The sequence below is a fragment of the Akanthomyces muscarius genome, chromosome 2 (genome assembly GCF_028009165.1).
Source record: "Akanthomyces muscarius strain Ve6 chromosome 2, whole genome shotgun sequence".
Taxonomy (NCBI): Eukaryota; Fungi; Ascomycota; class Sordariomycetes; order Hypocreales; family Cordycipitaceae; genus Akanthomyces; species Akanthomyces muscarius.
This window is the reverse complement of record NC_079242.1, coordinates 181,396-197,272: the sequence shown is the minus strand read 5'-3', so window position 1 is coordinate 197,272 and position 15,877 is coordinate 181,396. Positions and strand designations below refer to the sequence as shown.

General features: G+C 51.1%; 4 protein-coding genes across 4 annotated transcripts; 2 read left to right on the top strand and 2 right to left on the bottom strand.

The window, feature by feature from the left end:
• Nucleotides 1–1,190: 1,190 nt before the first annotated feature.
• Nucleotides 1,191–2,843, top strand: LMH87_003160 (uncharacterized protein; the record flags this gene model as incomplete). The annotated part of the gene is made up of 5 exons (XM_056202773.1): nt 1,191–1,351; nt 1,420–2,222; nt 2,282–2,433; nt 2,613–2,753; nt 2,829–2,843. The coding sequence occupies 5 exons, from the start codon at nt 1,191–1,193 to the stop codon at nt 2,841–2,843; spliced, it is 1,272 nt and encodes a 423-aa protein (XP_056047940.1).
• An 832-nt stretch (nt 2,844–3,675) lies between these two features.
• LMH87_003159 (uncharacterized protein) lies at nt 3,676–4,858 on the top strand (the record flags this gene model as incomplete). The annotated part of the gene is made up of 2 exons (XM_056202762.1): nt 3,676–3,951; nt 4,253–4,858. The coding sequence occupies 2 exons, from the start codon at nt 3,676–3,678 to the stop codon at nt 4,856–4,858; spliced, it is 882 nt and encodes a 293-aa protein (XP_056047939.1).
• A 1,594-nt stretch (nt 4,859–6,452) lies between these two features.
• On the bottom strand, nt 6,453–8,015 carry LMH87_003158 (uncharacterized protein; the record flags this gene model as incomplete). Its single annotated transcript, XM_056202749.1, has 1 exon — nt 6,453–8,015. The coding sequence occupies one exon, from the start codon at nt 8,013–8,015 to the stop codon at nt 6,453–6,455; it is 1,563 nt and encodes a 520-aa protein (XP_056047938.1).
• Nucleotides 8,016–9,295: 1,280 nt separating this feature from the next.
• On the bottom strand, nt 9,296–11,424 carry LMH87_003157 (uncharacterized protein; the record flags this gene model as incomplete). The annotated part of the gene is made up of 4 exons (XM_056202738.1): nt 9,296–10,042; nt 10,104–10,603; nt 10,674–11,161; nt 11,219–11,424. 4 exons carry the CDS (start codon nt 11,422–11,424, stop codon nt 9,296–9,298), a joined length of 1,941 nt encoding a protein of 646 aa, XP_056047937.1.
• Nucleotides 11,425–15,877: the final 4,453 nt, after the last annotated feature.

Below are 15,877 nucleotides of genomic sequence, written 5' to 3'. Positions count from 1 at the left end.
CGTGCCATGGCCGGAATTAACAGGCCTGGAATTCACTTCCCTTGCCTTGATGCATAACTTTTGTAGACACTTCGCTAGTTTCTACATGACGATTGTTTGTCCCATCAGCAGCAAATGGACACTCTATTGCTCGGGGTTCTGGCCTGGGCGGGACTAGCGATGACGCTATTATTATGCTGGCAGCGGTCGGGGCCAAAACTGCGATGATGGGAGCCGCTCATTGGCTACCCGCGTGTCAAAGTGAAGGGCGACACTGAAGGCGAGCATGGCTGGCCAATGGGCTGCGGGCTGCTACGTTACGAGGTCCGCGATACACAATCGTGCATAAATGTCAAACGCCATGTTTTTGGCAAAGTTTCTTTATCTTCGCGGTTGAAATGCGTACCAGAGAGCACGGGTACTTGCAGTCCAGACGCGAGGCTCGTGATTATTTCATGACGACAATTGAGCGATGGGACGCGTAGCGCCATGTTAAAGTACTAGGCCATTTTTTTCGGACGTGGCCTGCCATTGCAGAGCGGCATAGAGACGTCTTGACACGGCCGGCAGCCGGACTTAAGAAGTGCCGGCATGGCAGTATGTCTTGTCATCACTGATACACGGGGATGCTGTAACTAAAACAGAGTACCTCGCTACGTATCAAATGGTGTTCGATTCCTCAGCCAGTTTCGGCTTCGCCAACTGCTCGCCCCCGAGCCCCCCCCCCTGCAAAGTCGATCGGTGCCGAGCAGGTGTATGTCCCCGAATCCGGGCCACAGAGAGCCCACTGGCGGCGTTGCTCCACCATGAAATGCTGTCTTACTCACCGCGATGTTGAGCCATCTACACTGGAGCTACCAAGAATGCGTTAGCGGCCGGCCTCGCGCTACTGCTACTTCCGTCACAGCCATTCCATGCAGTTTGAGCTAACTAACACGAAGCTTACGGTCTTATACGTCACTCGTAAGCCGCGCATAGTTCACTGTTGCGCCGATCGGGCTGCAGACGGGACCGAAGGTCGTGAAGCATAGGATGCCACTATCGACAAATATAGATCTAACCTGGGGCAGCTTGTATAAATAGTCTGGCGGTTTCTTGTGTAACCCTCTCGCATTTTTCAGAACATAAAAATCAGTCCACACAACGTTTCAATACCAAAGATCGGGTTACAACTACATTGCACATTGCACATTGCACAATTACACTTCACGATGACTGCCGAAAGCACGCCGAAACCCCATGTTCTCATCGCAGGTGCCGGCCTGGGTGGACTAGCTCTGGCGCAGATTTTGCGCAAGCAGGGTATTTCCTACAAGGTTTTCGAACGGTCCGTCGCTAGTCGAGCGCAGGGCTATGCCATTGGAATTCACTCGTATGTACCTCTACCCGCGAGACTGTGGCTCGGCCAGCGCGTCAGTGGCTAATACAACAGCACAACAGCATTATTACAGATCTGGTTGCCGCATTTCCGGACGACATGCCTTCGCCCGCAGTAACAGACCATTTGCTTCCGCTGGATCTCCCTGCGGAGATCGCGTTCTATGACGGCCACTCCCTCGACTCTCGCTTTGGCGTGCAGGCTGCGAGCCGCCAAGACATCATCAGAGCAAACCGACAGCGTTTACGTGATTGGCTGGCTACCAACATTGATATTGAACACGGCAAGGTCGTCGAAACGGTTGACGAAAATGACGACGCTGTGATCGTACATTTTGCAGACGGCACTTCTGCCAGTGGCGATTTTCTGGTTGGTGCTGATGGCTGCTTCAGCAAAGTTCGGCACAGCATATTCTCGAAACTTGGAAAGCCTGATCCTCTGAACCCTCTTCCCTTTGTCTTACTACTAGGGGAAGTCACGCTCCATGGCGCCGACTTTGAGCGACAGTTGGAGTTGGCGAATAGTTGCTACGTTTCCGGATATCAATCAAAAGGCTCACTATTTGTCGGCCTCAACTCTGTCACTGCTGATGGCACCTCGGGCCACTACTACTGGTGCATTGTCTACAAGGATGAAGCTGCCAGAAAGCGACCCCACTGGACCGCATCAGCCGACAAAGATGAGCTTTACAAGTTTGCGCGCAGCAAGATTGAAACTATGGACCCACGCTTCCTCGAAGTCGTGGAAAAGACGGACCCTTCCGGCATGGTGGTTCCGTCGTTTACACTTCAAGATCTCGAGATCGAGGAGCTTCCAGTCAGCAGAGTGACCCTTCTCGGCGACGCAGCACACTCCATGACACCTTGTGAGTATCGAGCTTGCCGATTTGATGTCAACCGAGAGTAAATACTAATTGCACAATAGTCCGGGGTGAAGGTGGTATCCACGCCATGCGCGATTCTCTCAGCCTCGCCCGCACCATTGCCAAGGTCGCGAAAGAAGGCACAGGCCTCGAAGGTTGGAAACGTGGCATTGACGAATACCAAAAAGAGATGCTAGAGCGCGGCGGCAAAGCTGTGCGCCTCTCGCGAACGGCTGGCGATAAGCAATCTACACCCCAAGAAGGGCCACGCTACGCTTGGGCTCATCCTGCTGGGCCAATGCCCACCACGGCTGGACTTTCACTCAAAGACATTCCGCGTATCAGCGTGGAACAACTCACAAAAGATTGATTTATGTGGAACCACAGATACAGCTTTCACGGTCTCAAAACACTATAGTCTCAGTCCCGGGTATCAGCGTTACGGGCGGGCTTTTGACCATCGTGCAGCACAATGATAAAGATGAAGCGCTGCACTTGTTTCAACGCAAAGCAACAATACTTCGTCTCTCAATAGTAACTAACATTACTCCCCTAATTATATATATGTACTTCGAATTTCATGACAAATACTTATTTTTCTCGTGTCAGCTTCGCTGGGGCTGACGACTCCAGCCGCAGCCTTGTGCGGGGGTAGCATTAATTGTACCGAGTACTCTGTGTGGAAAACACGGCTAAGCAATTTTGATTCACGTTTTTGACTCCTTCTAGAGGGAATTCCTCTCTACCCCAATACTCTTGCTCTTTCTTAAATCTTACGCCAGTTTTGCGTCGCACATGCAGTATGGAAAGCGAAATCATCGTGAACTGTTGGTACAGATAGGTACGTAATAATATGAGTGGTGATAGCCTAATTCCTGCCGTATTGAAGAATTGACTGACTATGAAGGAAGGAAGAAGAAGTTATCTAGGTCCTGCCAGGCAGCCACCACACAAGGTGGTAAAAGTGGGCCTAGCCCAGTCACTGGAGATTCACCAACACGAACAGTACGGTCGAAACTCGCTGGGTGCCTGGAACGGACAGATTCTGGTACCGTGTTGGACTGCCCAAAAACTATGAAAATAAAGTACCCCTATATCTAAATATTAAAGTGGCGCCTGTTTGCACTTGTCTGGGGAAGGGGCGGGTGGACGGGCATCATAAAAATCAGTCATTCGGCGTCCCAATTGCGCCCTGAAACGTTCTTAAAATTTCCAGAGAACCTTAAATCATCTCTGTAATTCCAGAAGCCAATAAATCCATAAAGCTGCTTCTAGCTCCCTTGTTTTCCTGCTCCATATTGTCTCATCTTCTCTTTACTGTACAACTTCCATCGGCCGTTTCGCGAAGTATAGTCAGCCTAAGGCACTTATGACAAACCAGCACACTGCGAAAAAAATATGAAACTCCTCAAAGGGCCTGGCTCCGGAACACCGAATCATTTTGAGCATCGGCAGGATGTCCACCCCTATTGGTTCTGGGATTCCATCCGAGGGCCTCCCTCTGCCTATCGATGAGCTTCTTCATGCTCTACGCGGCGTCCAGGAATCAGAACACTTCAACCGCATACAAGAGACTTCGTGCTCGAAGTGGTTGCTGACGCCCGGAAACCCAAGACCTGTAGACTTTGACAATTTGTCCGAAATGCGTCTAGAAGATGCTGTCGACGCCTACAATCGCACCGCGCCTGTCTATCTTCTGCGTGACCTGCCGGATCCGCAGGAATCGAACCCAGTTCGCGGAACTGGGTGGCGAAGCACAGCTTCTGCTGGCTCAGTTGCACGCTTTTACGTGGGACCGCTGGTTTTGCCCTTATTGCAGCGATATTGATCGGCGTCAGTTTTTGACGAAACCTATTGTGCCGCCAGCGACCACGCTGCCGACCAAAACATGCTCGTTAGCCATGGTCGACTGGGTGAAGAAGTTCCATACCAACTTTTGCGCTCGGGCGGAACGTATCAGAGCGATAGAAACGAGCAATATTGATACGTTGCGTGATAAGAGATGAATGGACCGGTAGCTCTATGTCATGCAGCCATTGTTCTGTGCAGTTGTTATTATTCTTCGATCAGCTGTTTATGATTTTGAAACCATCCCTGATATTGGAGCTATACTTGTTTTCATTGCTTCTACTGGAATTAAGCAAGATATTAGCGCCCCTATCGACTTTTCTTTGATCCCAGAGGCCGAGTTGCTAGACAAAGCGTGCGACTCGGCTGGTCGCACGCAAGCGATCGAAACCTCATTACGGGCTGCGATCGATTTTCTCATCCTTCTCGAGCAACGAGAGGCTGGAGTCTTTGGCTTCAAGCCGGATCCTGTTGAAAGTACGCGCAACGAGACTCTAGACCGTGGTGATCCCATCGCTGCAGCTGCCAGGGAGCTCGGTTGGGACAACGACGCAATGGGACTACTACATGGGCCTAGCTCAGCTTGGGTTGATACAGGCAAGTATCACACCTGGACTGGAAGAGGGGTCTTGGCCCGTAAAGCGTTCGAAAACGTGCTACGCTTCTTTCGGCGGGCTGCAGACTTTGAAAGAGACCGCGCGAAGCAGTTCTCTCCGGAATGGCTCCGGCTCATCAAGCAGCAAAGCCGCTCAGCGACATTAATCAGCGACAGCAAGCAAGAGTCTACATAACGTAACTCCTAGTGCTCCCCAACCCCGCCTACTATTATTTCATGTGTTCGAAGCAGCATTGTTACACACAGCGGTGCAGATGTTCAAGATGGAATGTTGCTTCGGCTCGCGGCGCGCGGCTCGAGGTTTTTTTATTCCTGACGCCGACGGGGCTTAACAAGGCTAACGCGAGCGTGATTGATTGGCCCGCCATGAAGGTTTGACATCGCGAGGAAAACATTAAATATTTGTTGAAGAGAGTAGTGGACAAATATAACGTGAAAAACTCTGAAGTATGAAACTTCTCTTATTATGGCTATAATCTTCTTGCGAGGTCAGAAATTGTGTGGCTTCTGGCTCGCTGCTAATTACCTGGATATTGGATGTAGCCTTATTCTCTGGAATCGATCTGGAAGAAGATCTCACAGACACGGGAAGTTCTATATTCATTTTGGTTAGCCCCAGCTCAAAAGTAACTGTTCGATGAATCCAGCTGCAAGAGTGTTGGCTACCATATAGGCTCATGGCTACGGGCTTTTCACTCGTGGGCGGACGCTGCTGAACAAGCTAGGCTGCGGATACTGCTGCCTCATGACGATCCGATGCGGCAATTTAAGTGTAGCTTTACATTCTACAACTTTATTGTTGCGCTTGAAAAGTTTCCTGAGGTCATGGAGAGGCATGAGAAAACACTGCTTAGCATTCGCGACGCGATGGCGTCGGAGTTTGGCAAATCGCCCAATGAAGATGGGTTGGGTATTGTACATGGAGAACTCTGGGGTGGAAAGTAAAATCAACTTTGCGTTTTTACAACGCCCATATCTCTAACGCGTTGCACTTGGTATTTTGTCGCCCAACTCAGGTTGTAAGTCGACGCCGTCACTAGACGACACGAACAAACTGTTCATTATCGACTGGGAGATGGCTCAATTCGGTCATCGCTCCTATGATTTTGATCGAATTCTTGGTGATTTGTACGAGAGAAGGGCTTTTAGAAACCACGATGTGGTGATGCCAGTGATGCAAGCCGTGATCAGTGGCTATGGCGCGGTAGGAGAAGACATGGCTCTCCGCACCGCCATTTACGTCGATATCCATCTAATCACCTGGTATCAGAGACGGCCCAAAATTGCAACTGCTGTAGATACAAAGAAAAAATCCATTGGGAAAGGGCTAGCAATGGGACGAGACTTTGTCTTGAAAGATTGGGCTAAGGACACGCAGTTCTTCCAGGACACGCATTTGTCGTCACTGTTCGCTTAGGAGCTTCTCGAAGACCTGAACTTAAGCCCTCTGGCTTTGACTTGCTAAGTAAGTAAAGTATTCAATGCAATCAGGTTCTCCCAGCATCTTGGAGATGACGCTTAAAAAAGTTTCCCTGGCGCATTCTGCCGTGCTCCGTGTTGCCACCACATCCATGCTTCCCACCTGGAATTATGAGCATCTCATAGATCTTGCCCGCCTTATTCAGAGCGTTGGCAAATTGTAAAGTCGAAGAGGGATCGACATTGCCATCCAAATCGCCAACAATCAACATGAGATTGCCCTGCAACTTGTCCGCGTTGAAAACGTTGCTTGCATCCTCATAAGCCTTATCCACTGGCCAGCCTAGCCACTACTCATTCCACCAGATCTTGTCCTTGCGATTGTCATGACACCCGCAGTCTGCCGCACCTGTCTTATAAAAGTCGCCGTGATGGATTAGCGCGGCGCCTACACTTTGGCCGCCAGCAGACCTGCCGTGAACGCCGATGCGATCAATGTCCATCCACGGACGGGTTGCTGCTGCCTCCTTTATCCACTTAATGCGATCGGGAAGTCCGGCGTCTTGGAGGTTCTTGTAGCATACGTCATGAAATGCTTTGGAGCGCCAATTCGTGCCCATGCCATCCAGACGGACCACGATGTAGCCCAAGTCGGCCCAACGCCGCAACCCAGAGAGGCCTGAAAATCCCTTAGGGGTGTAGTAGCTGTGTGGCCCCGCGTAGAGTTCTTCAAGGATGGGATATTTCTTGCCTGTGTCAAAACTTGCGGGCCGAATAATTATGCCGTATATCATCGTGGCTTCATCGCGCCCAGTGGTGGAGAATCTCTCGACAGCATTCCAATTCTTGTCAATGAGGCGGTCCAGCTGACTTTCTTCAAGAACCATAATTTTGGTACCGGTGTCGCCCGTACGCAGGACGGTTCTTGGGGGACAGTCGACTCGGGACCAGCTATCGATCAGGTAGCGATTATCCGGAGACCACTTCCAAGAATGAGTTCCATCGCCGTCGGTAAGCACCGTGAGGCCGGAGCCATCGAAATTGATCCTCGCCAATTGCGCATAGTAAGGGTCTTGGCCTTCAACTATTCCATAGCACTTGAACCAGATCTGCCGGCTTTTTTCATCCACTCTTTCCACAGACTTGACCAGCCACTTGCCTTTGGTGATCTGGCTCTTCAGACACCCTTTGACGAGATCGTACAGGTAGAGATGATTCCAGCCATCGCGCTCACTCGCCCAGATCATCTCATCTTCATCCTCAGTCAGGTGAGAATAAAGCTTGCTCGAGTAGTCGATGAATGTGCTGCTGCTTTCTTCCACCAATGCTCGGACATGGCCATCAACGCCAACCCCAATGACTCGCAAGCATTGATGGCCGCGCTCATTGAATCGAAATCTGTACTCGCTCCCACTTCTGTTCCAGCCAATATCCACCAAGTCCCATGGATTCTGAAACAGCGTGTCGTCGGTAGATACTTCTTTTCGCTCCGTCAAGTTGAACAAACGTGGTCGGTAAATTCTCACCCGGTCACCAGGCTTGAGATACTGGATTGCTTTCATTTTCGGTTGAAGCTGATCGACCGGTGAGGATTCCACCAGATACATCAAATGTTCTTGCTCTGGAATATACTGCCAAACAACAGCATACTGCTCGTCGGGGGAGATGTATATTCTGTCTTTGTCGAATGGACTCGTACCGCTGCCATCGCTGACCATCTTTTCTTCCTTCCCCTGCTCATCAGATACCCATACAGACGTGTCACGGACAAATACCCGGGGATAGTCTGTCTCGTTTTTAGGCTTGCGCGCATCATTCCGATCGTGCAGCAGGTCGTCGTCAATAGCCACGACATCGCTATCATGCTCCTTTAGAGCCGCATATAGTAGCCTGTATGTCTCTCCGTTTTCCATACCAGATATTCTCCAAAGATGTCCTTGCCATGTAAATACTTTCGTAGACTAGCCTACGTTAACGCGGCCCCGCGAGACTGGTTCGGCAGCGTGATCAAGCCATTCCAGGGTCAGAGGGGTGCTGCGGATGTTAGTGAATCGAATTGATACTGCGATGGACGCATAGGGGGAAGGGCCTTCTTTATCAGTGAATGTGCCTTTCAAGTTCGAGTTATCGAGAGGCAAGTTCCGTTCTTTCGCATTTGTGGTGGGAGCATCAAGATCCAGCTTCTGCCCAGTAAGTCTCTCTACCTCAGCCGCCAAACGATCTCTATCTAGTCCAGCTTTGAGAGTAACTTGGGCACAATCCACTAGAACAAATTGATACTTGTCGGGCAGCCCAACACGGTACCAGAATCTGTCCGCCCCAGGCAACCAGCGAGGTTCGACTGTACTGTTCGCGATGATTTCGCTTTCCATATTGTATGTGCGACCGCGAAACTGGGTTAGGTGTTGGAATCACAAAGGATTCGATCCGTACGATACGTATCGCGAGGGTCTGTTGGTGGTGGTGGTTGAATCTATCTACAGTGGGTTGAAGGTAATTCCGAGCGAACTGCCAACAAATTGCCATAATAAATTAGCGCTCGGAATTACCTGGAGGCACTGTAGGCTGGTGCTAGAGACACCAGTAAAGAAGTGTACAAAAATGGGTTTCATGGAGTTGACGGCCAATGATAGGCCTGCATTCAGTGACTGCCAGTGACTGCAGCCAGCAGCTGCAACACTGGCAGTTTTCTCTTCTAGAGGCCAAAAATCGACAATGCCTCCAAAAACGTCAAATAAGCGACAAAACGGGTCTTTTTCTCATGTGTTGACGCCGGAGTCTCGTTATTTCCGCTCCGTATTAGCTATGCCTGGCTGCCAAATCCATCGTCTCTTCCAATCGACAGCTTTATTGACTGTGTTGATAATAGTACCCTCCACAGGGTCTTTATGATGGCAGTTATTGATCTGGGCCTCGGCGAAGCACCTGTTAAGGCACTTATTGACGCCCTCGGAAAGAATCAAGGCTTCTTTGGTGGCCTGGGCAGGGGTGCCTTCGAGGTTATGGCGGCTGTGTTCTTCTTCTTCTGCCTCGTCGGCGGCGATGGCAGAGACATCCACAGTGCACATAATGGAAACAAAGACGACCTGGATTAGTCTGACATGCTGCGCTAATGAATTTATTGAATACATTATTTATGTTGTAAGTTTGCTGTTTATATACGTTTTCTATGAATATATGCTTCATCAGCCTTCTAAAGCTTGAGGAAGTAGGCCTCCCACTTGTCGTAGACAGGCGTGCCGAGGCCAGTTACGGGGTCCCAGCCCTCAACAGCAGAAAAGCCGTTGTTGCCACAAGCGCTGTAGCCACGGTCGCTGAAGGCACCGCCTAGCGCCTGATCGCCGACGGTGACGTCGTTGTATGTTCCCTTGGTCTTTGACATGGCGTATAGGGCGGGGTTGGCGAAGCCGATAGGGCCTTTTCCAGCGCTGAGACGCTTCTCGTTGATGCGGTTCAGAATAGCAGCGACAATAGGAGCAGACATGGAAGTGCCACCAGATAGACCGAGGCCACCACCGGCTGCGACCAGACCGTTGTCACCAACAGCAGCAACATCGGGGAAGCCACGGCCGCCGCGGTTGTAGATTCCAGCATCAGTAGGAATGTTGCCCTCCGAGGTGTTGTAGGCAAAGTAGCCCGGGTTGTGACGGAGGAGGTAGTGGCCGATGACATCGTCCTGCCACGTGGGGCGGGTGAAGATGTTGGAGAAGCCACCGCCGGAGGAAAAGGACTCGGTGGCCGTCTCGGGCTTGTCAATGGAGTGGATGAGAGTCGAGCCGACGGCGGTGATGTAGGGGCAGCTGCAGAGATCATCGGCGACAAAGATGTCGTGGTGAGGACCCTGGCAGTAGCCGTTCCGGTCGGAGACACCAGCGTCGCCGCTGGCAACAACAGTAGTGATGCCCATGAGGCCAAGCTTCATAAACTCGTTGCATTGGCGCTAGAATGAATAGTTAATAAGGGATCTTTATACAATAGCCTCGTTGGAAGCGGGTACATACGTGAGCACCCTTGGGGTCAGTGACATCCTCGGGGCCACCATAGGAGATGGAGACGACGTTGGTAGGATCAAACTTGCCACACATCTTGTGGTTGTTGAAGTAGGGGTCTTGGCTGCAGTAGTCGCTGTCAATGGCGCTGAGGAAGTCGCCAAAGATGTTGTAGTATTGGTCAGGCTTCACCTGGAAAAGAGTGGTACCTTGGGGGTAGATGATGGGGTAAGCCATGTCAAAGTCCAAGAGAGACTCGCCGCCAGCATTGTCAGGGCTGTTGGGTGCAGTGGCACCGTTGATAAGATCCAGTTCAGGACCAGTTCCGGCAGGGATGTACGGAGCCGCAGTGCTGTAGAAGAGGTCAAGGTCCTCTTGATCGTAGACGTCGCCAAGGGACTCGTAGATGCCGAGGCGGTTGGTGCTGTTGGTGCCAGTAGCTTTCGGGATTTTGTAGAGGTAGGCGATGCAGTCGGGGGTAACGACCTGCCCGCAAATTTGCAGATAAGCAGCTGTAGAAGCACATGTTAGCCCTGATGTTGTCCTGTACAATTATGGGAGTTCTTCAAGAAGGGCCCTCACGTAGAGTAGAGTTTGCAGTGTTGTGAGGGTCACCACCGGCGCTGGGACCAGTCTTGATGGCATCCTGCACTGACTTGATCTGGTCTTGGCTCAGCTTGCGGACCGGCTCGCCGATGGGCGCATCACCCTTTGCAGGCTGCGTAGCGCGGACCGTGACCTTGGTCATCGCAGAACCGGGGCGAACAAAGTCGACAATGTCGAGCAGGTTGTTGGGCAGGCTGTACTCCTCCGAGCCAATGTGGTCCTGGCCCGAGGCGTTGCTGCGGTAGATGTGATATCTCGTCTTCAGAGCCTTCTCCACAACACCGGCAGTGGTATCAACGGTGATCCAGGTCTTGGTGGGGTTGACGTGGATGTCCTTTTCCGCGATGCCGTGACTGATCAGCCACTGTTTGACAGAGTCGATGCTTTTGTCATCGGCAGCGAACATTTGGACGACATCTTCTTTCGAAAGGTGGCTGCCGTAGTTGGGAGAGGAGGGGTTGGAACTGCAGTAAGAGATTGGTTAGTTGAGGAACGAAGGCGCAGTGGAAGCCAAGACTTGCATGTCATAGAGTTTATCCTCGGCCTCCTGAAGACCGCCCTGCTTCAAAGCAATCTCGAACGGAATCTTGGCGTTCGCATCCACAGCTGAGCGCTTCTCGAAACGAGCATCCTGGACCAGGTTGCGTCGCTGGTGGACAGTGTGAGTGTCCGAGGGGAGGGCGAGAGCGCCCGCAGCCAAGCTGGCAATGAGAAGAGTGGTCTTCATGATTTCGAGTTGGCGGTCTGCACTGACTTGTCAATAAAAGATGGCAAAGCAGTAAATACGGCCGGCGCGGCCATGGTATATATACTCAACCACCCTCCAGAGCGAGATTAAGCCGTAGGCCCTCGGTGACCATGACATGCATGGACCACTCTGCCCGGAAACACCTATCATACTCTCCAGTTGCATGGCATCGGCCGGCAGTATCGAGGTCACAAAGGCTGTAGGCTCCGCTTGACGTGCAACCTCGCCATTAGTTTAGGAAGGTGAGCAACAGCGCTAGCAAAAGGGCCAAAGGCCTGCATTGTTGATCCGAGTTGTCTCCCGACCTCTAGCTCCACCTACGGAAAGGATTGTCCATGCACACCGGACCTTGACCGGCTAGTTGCAGATTGCAGACCAGGTTGGCCAGAAAAAAGAAGCCAAGTTACATTTGCGGGGTACGATTTGCCTCGGCGCAGATCAGGGTGTTACCCGATACTAAATCTAGTGTTGCAGATGAGAGCAGACTCTCTGTGGGCTCTTCGAGTTATGCAGCCATTGTGGCTGTTATACCAAGAGATGCGATCGTAGATGGAGCCCCGATGTCTTGTGCGCCGGGTGCTGCAGACTTTTTCGTACTGAGGAGAGGCGTCCGCCCAGACGCTAAAACAGAGTGAGCCGTCGGGACATCAGGGCACCGCGGCCGCCAATATGCATGCACACCCGCCACTGTCGAGACTTACCCATCTAGGAAGGTGAGGATGCATTTCCAAACAACACGAGGTACAAGTTCCCGCCGATAAGGCCCATGCTAAACGGCGGCAACCATGAATCTTGCGCATGTACGGAGTAGACGAATTGTGTGGCGCATGCATGCGGAGAAGCAGAATGCGGAGTCGCCCTCCTTGATTTCTCGATGTGGCATGGGCCGCGCCTCGCTCGTTGCCGAAAGACCCATAGGTTGTATGCTCTACGGAGGGCACGCAAGCATTGAGCGCAGTCGGTGCCGGGCTGCCGCTGGAGTCAGCTCAGCTCAGCCCAGCCCAGCCAGCCCAGCCAGCCCAGCCACCTTCTGTTTACGTGAATGCCAGGATTCAGCTGGGTGCGCTGACTACAGTTCTGCGCATGTAGATGAGAGATGCACGAGGCTCGCAAGTGGATAAATAAAAGGCTATATGTGAGAAAGGCGGCATTCGCCCCAACATTGTGCTCATCGCGAGCCTGCGCCATGACACATACAAATCTCATTTATGGGCCAGCGCTTCCTCCGGTCGACCGCCAAGGTTGCGCACAAGCTTGGGGATACTTCGAAAAGCAGAAGGTGAGCGCTGATGATATGTTTTTAGTCGACAAGTCACTGTGGAAATAGTTCCGCGTATTCTGCATGGAGCTCCTAGTGTTTTTGTCCCCAGGCTTATACGGGAATCGTGAGCCTCCGAACCCCAGTACTGCGCCCGTATGTGTAATTGATATTGCGTGTCATCGGTTTGATTTTTTTTTTCTTTTCGAAGCCTAACAAAACACATTCTGCATGCTCGTCCGCTGTCTTCGCTGCCTGGTTTGTAGGCCAATCGTGCTAGTTTGGTACCCAGAGGTTCAGTACAAAGTCTCGTCGCACAGCTAGGGATAATGACATGAATAGTCATGCCCGGGGCAATAGATCTGAACTGGTAAAATTTCCCTTTAATTGTCACCCTGGTTTGTAACCTAACGATCCAAGATTGTCGAAAATCCATAAAATAATTTTTATTTCCCCAGCCATCTCGGCAGAATTTGGGCTGTGGCAGAGTCAATGGGTTTGTCGAGGGCACGATAGGACCATCTCCCGACCCTTTTTAATATTGGATGGAGAGAAAAAGACGGGCGCTTCCTCATGTTATTACTGTTGAAACAGGCGAGACAAGATGTTGTACAACGGCAGTATAAGTACCAAATGCGCACGCACGCCCTTGTAGCGCTCTGCCCCACCCTGTAGTATCTACATCAAGTCTCCAACGTCGTCCAAGCCCATCCCCCGCCACAAGCGTCAAGAGAGTGTCTACTAGAGATCTTTGGCTATGCAAAATACATTATGTCATTTGACTACCGGGAACGCCACTTCTCTTTTCTGGGGCCTATTTCAACCCAGATTCGCGCCCGGCCTTGCCTGTTCCGAGCAGCTCTGCAGTTTGTGTAGACGAAGCTTTTGCTGCTTCCAACTCCTGCATCGTTTTTAGTGGCTCCTCTGGAGAAAATGTATCTGCGTTTTTCCAGCTTTGAACCCAAGAGCACAGCTGTAGCATCACGTCTGCTTGCATGCTGATAGCGTTGCCCTGGTCAGGGACAAGTTTCTGCAGATGACTTATCTGACACCTCATTGTGCTCAATAGCTCTGCCGTCTATTGGAGAGACATATTATGAGCAGAAATGACACTGCTGCCCTGATTTTCCTTGCTTTGCAGTTCAGGCTCTACTTTCAACAATGAATGCGTAGCGCCCGATCCCTTCGTTTCGAGCATCCCTCCTATAGTCCTGTGACTTGGCGCGGGGCATTCTGAGTCCTCCACAAGATCGAAACTTCCAGAGCCCTCGACACCGATAGTTGAAGAAGAATTTGAGGAGATATGTCGACAGTTTAGTATTCCAGCGCTAGTTGGAAGTCTTGTGCTTGATGCGCTCAACAGTTCTCTGGCACCAAGCTGCTCAAACTTGACCCTAGCAGCGTCAACACCGAGAGCTGCTACGTACTCTGCTACCTCTCGGGTAAAGCTCTCGGGACCCAAGCATAATACTTGGCGAAATTATATGGCAGGTATAGATTACTTGGAGTAAGTTTTGTCAGGTCAATCTTGCAGTTGTAGTCGTAGGTGACACCCGGCAAATCCGCATCGGAGAGATATATTTTGAAAACCTTGCTCCAGAACGCCCGTTTGTTTTGCGACAAGCTGCTTATATATCGGGAGAACGGCACAGTACGCTAAGCGCTATGAATCCACGATATTGCTCGCTCAGGTTGTTATTCAACAACATAGTGCAATATTGATAAAAGTGGCGCAGCACCGATATCAGCCGAAAACAACACAATTAGCTCTTCAGAAAGATTGTTCGTGTCTAGGTAGAATTGACCAGTAGGATGACTCTGCTCTAGAGAGTCGCCCGCCAAGATCTCGCCGGCCACATGACTTGAAACAATTCCAGGGACCGGTGCAGTACAATGAGTAGCTGTATCGACAGATTGACTACCGAAGCCTCCCAAGTCCCGTTGGGTTGCTATCTCGTAGTACTCCGAGTGCGGTGAGTTGTAGAGAGCGTATCGTCTGATTTGTTCGTACGGACGTCCTGGGATATCGACTCGTACAGAGACATACTGTCCAGGGAAGAATGTTGGCATTAGCAACTGTCCCCAGGTTCGATTAGAAAATAGCGAATATCCTTGCCGTCTGGGACCTTTTCAGCAAGTCGAAATGGCCGCCACGTAGTCCAGCCATCAAAGCTATCGAGGAGCTGCTGCTCACTGTGCATCAACGTATTGGCGAAGATGTCATAAGCCTTCTTCCAGGCAATTTTGTCTGCAATGTCATTGACGGATCAAAGTGCTTAAATGCAGTGATTAGATACTTTCCGACCATGCCATAGTGCTCCGGTTGGATTCCCAGGGAGCTGTGCTTGTGGCAAACTGCCTCCAGTTTTGAGACTAGCTCATGGATGATATCGATGTTTCCAGGGAACTGAAGGATGACGCATGCCCTGGCCTGGGGCTGGATGCCATTTTCTTGGTTCGCGATGTTGAAGTAGTTCTTAAGTTCAGGATGATCGCGTAGTAAATGTGAAAAAGCTGCGTAATTCGCTCCCCATAACCCACAAGTGTAGGAATTGTTGACTTGACAAGCCTCTTCTGCGTATCTGTTTAAATACATTTTGGCTGGGGTTTGCGCAGTTTAGTGCAGCTGCACTTCCAAGGCTGAAAATCTTCTCTTAAACGGAGCTTTAGGTAGGTCACTGTATGCAACTACACCTTGGCCTACGGCAGCAGCGAGAAACAGGATCTACAAGATTGCCCGGGTCACGCGAGATCGCGAACACTTTACTTAGTATCTCCGCATACGTAATATCGTACGATGCAGAGTAAGAGTGTGTCGGCTTTTCACAGCAAGATGCATGTGCCTTCGTTGATTGCTCATCTACATGCCACTGGGTACACTTAGAGGTAGGTTCTCTGTTGATGAACTGGGGCATGCGCTAGGAAAGCTGTTGGCGGCGTGTCCGTGAAATGGCCCTGCCAACCCAGATTTTGATTGTACGAGGCTTGTTGCAGGTACCGCTTGTCCCCATCGTAGAATGTCACATTGTGGGACGATTATGGTACCTTTGCTTGAGAGCCTCGCGCGAGCTCTTTTGTGAACAAAATATGCCGCACTGGCATCGGGACAAAACCTCGTACTGGTACTGACACATCCCCGCAGCCCGGGGTTACCACATGAAGTAGGGCCAGCTA